The sequence below is a fragment of the Malania oleifera genome, chromosome 2 (assembly GCF_029873635.1).
Source record: "Malania oleifera isolate guangnan ecotype guangnan chromosome 2, ASM2987363v1, whole genome shotgun sequence".
Lineage (NCBI taxonomy): Eukaryota > Viridiplantae > Streptophyta > Magnoliopsida > Santalales > Ximeniaceae > Malania > Malania oleifera.
The window spans coordinates 129149306-129150540 of NC_080418.1; the positions used below are offsets into that span (position 1 = coordinate 129149306).

Sequence of the window (1235 nt, forward strand, 5' to 3'; positions counted from 1 at the left end):
TGTATTCGTCTAAACGGTTCCCCGAGGTATCTGATTGCTCCCTCGGTTCACACTGGATGCAGGCGTGTCTCGTTTCGGTGCATGAAATTCGCGAGCCATATGGCCTGGCCGACCACAGTTATAGCAGTTACCCTCAAAGGATCGGCACTCACCCTCGTGCCATCTGAGGCACCTGGTACAAGGATCACTAGCTTGGCTCCCCTAAGAACTCTGGCGCTCGGTATTCTAATGGTAACTCGAGCCCTTGTTCCTCTTCTTCCACAATCCCTGATGAGATCCTGACTGAGAACTAGAAGGTACTGTCTTCTTCCTCGATTCCTGATCTACCTTATCCTCTTAGATATCAGTCTCAATCACCGTGGCTTTATCCACCAACACCGAGAACTCGAGGATCTGAAGCCTTCCCACTAGTCTGTGGATATCCTTCCTCAAGCCTTTCTTAAATCTTCGAGTCTTCTCATACTCGCTCCAGATCAAACACAACGCAAATCGGGACAACTCTATGTATCGAGCCACATACCCTTGCACTGTCATACTCCCTTGAGTCAGAGCAGAAAACTTATCCGCCTTCGCATCACATACTGAGGCCAGGAAGTATCTGTCAAAGAACACCTCCTTAAAACAACTCCACAACATCTCCTCAAGACCACCTCTATGCTTCTCCAGCAAATTCACTGCAGTCCACCATCGACCTGCCTCCTTAGATAGCTGGATGGTAGCATAGAGGACTTGCTGCTTATCCGTGTAGTACAGGACTTCCAAGATCCTCTCAGTCTTGTCCACCCAGTCCTTTTCTATCATTGGGTCATGTCCCCTAGAGAACGTCGGAGGATGCATGCATGTGAACCTCTCAATGGTGCACCCGCAGCAATAGGAGAGCGCTCGCGTCTCCTGACACTTCACCCGATCTCTCACAAAACCTGCCTCGAGGTTTGATGGAGACTCATCACTTGCAGTCTCCTCGGAGCCACTTCCCAGGTCATTATCCTTGGGCTCTATTCTAAAACACAATAGGAATCTATCAGTATCCCTACAACACATACAATTAACACAATGATCTATAACTAATCGTGTTAACTATTCCCTGCCAGGTTCAGGTCTGTCCTACCACATTGACACGAAAGTCATCAATGGTTTGCCCTGCCTTTATTGGAATCGTCATCCCAGGAAAAATACGAAATACCGCTGACAAATCCCGATCTACCAACAGAACAACCCTCAACCAACACTACACA

The 1235-nt window shown here is 48.2% G+C and overlaps 1 protein-coding gene across 1 annotated transcript; it reads right to left on the reverse strand.

Annotated features, from left to right (window-relative positions):
- Positions 1-336: 336 nt before the first annotated feature.
- LOC131148364 (uncharacterized) lies at positions 337-837 on the reverse strand. Its single transcript, XM_058098078.1, has one exon. The coding sequence runs from the start codon at positions 835-837 to the stop codon at positions 337-339; it is 501 nt and encodes a 166-aa protein (XP_057954061.1).
- Between the last annotated feature and the right edge of the window lie 398 nt (positions 838-1235).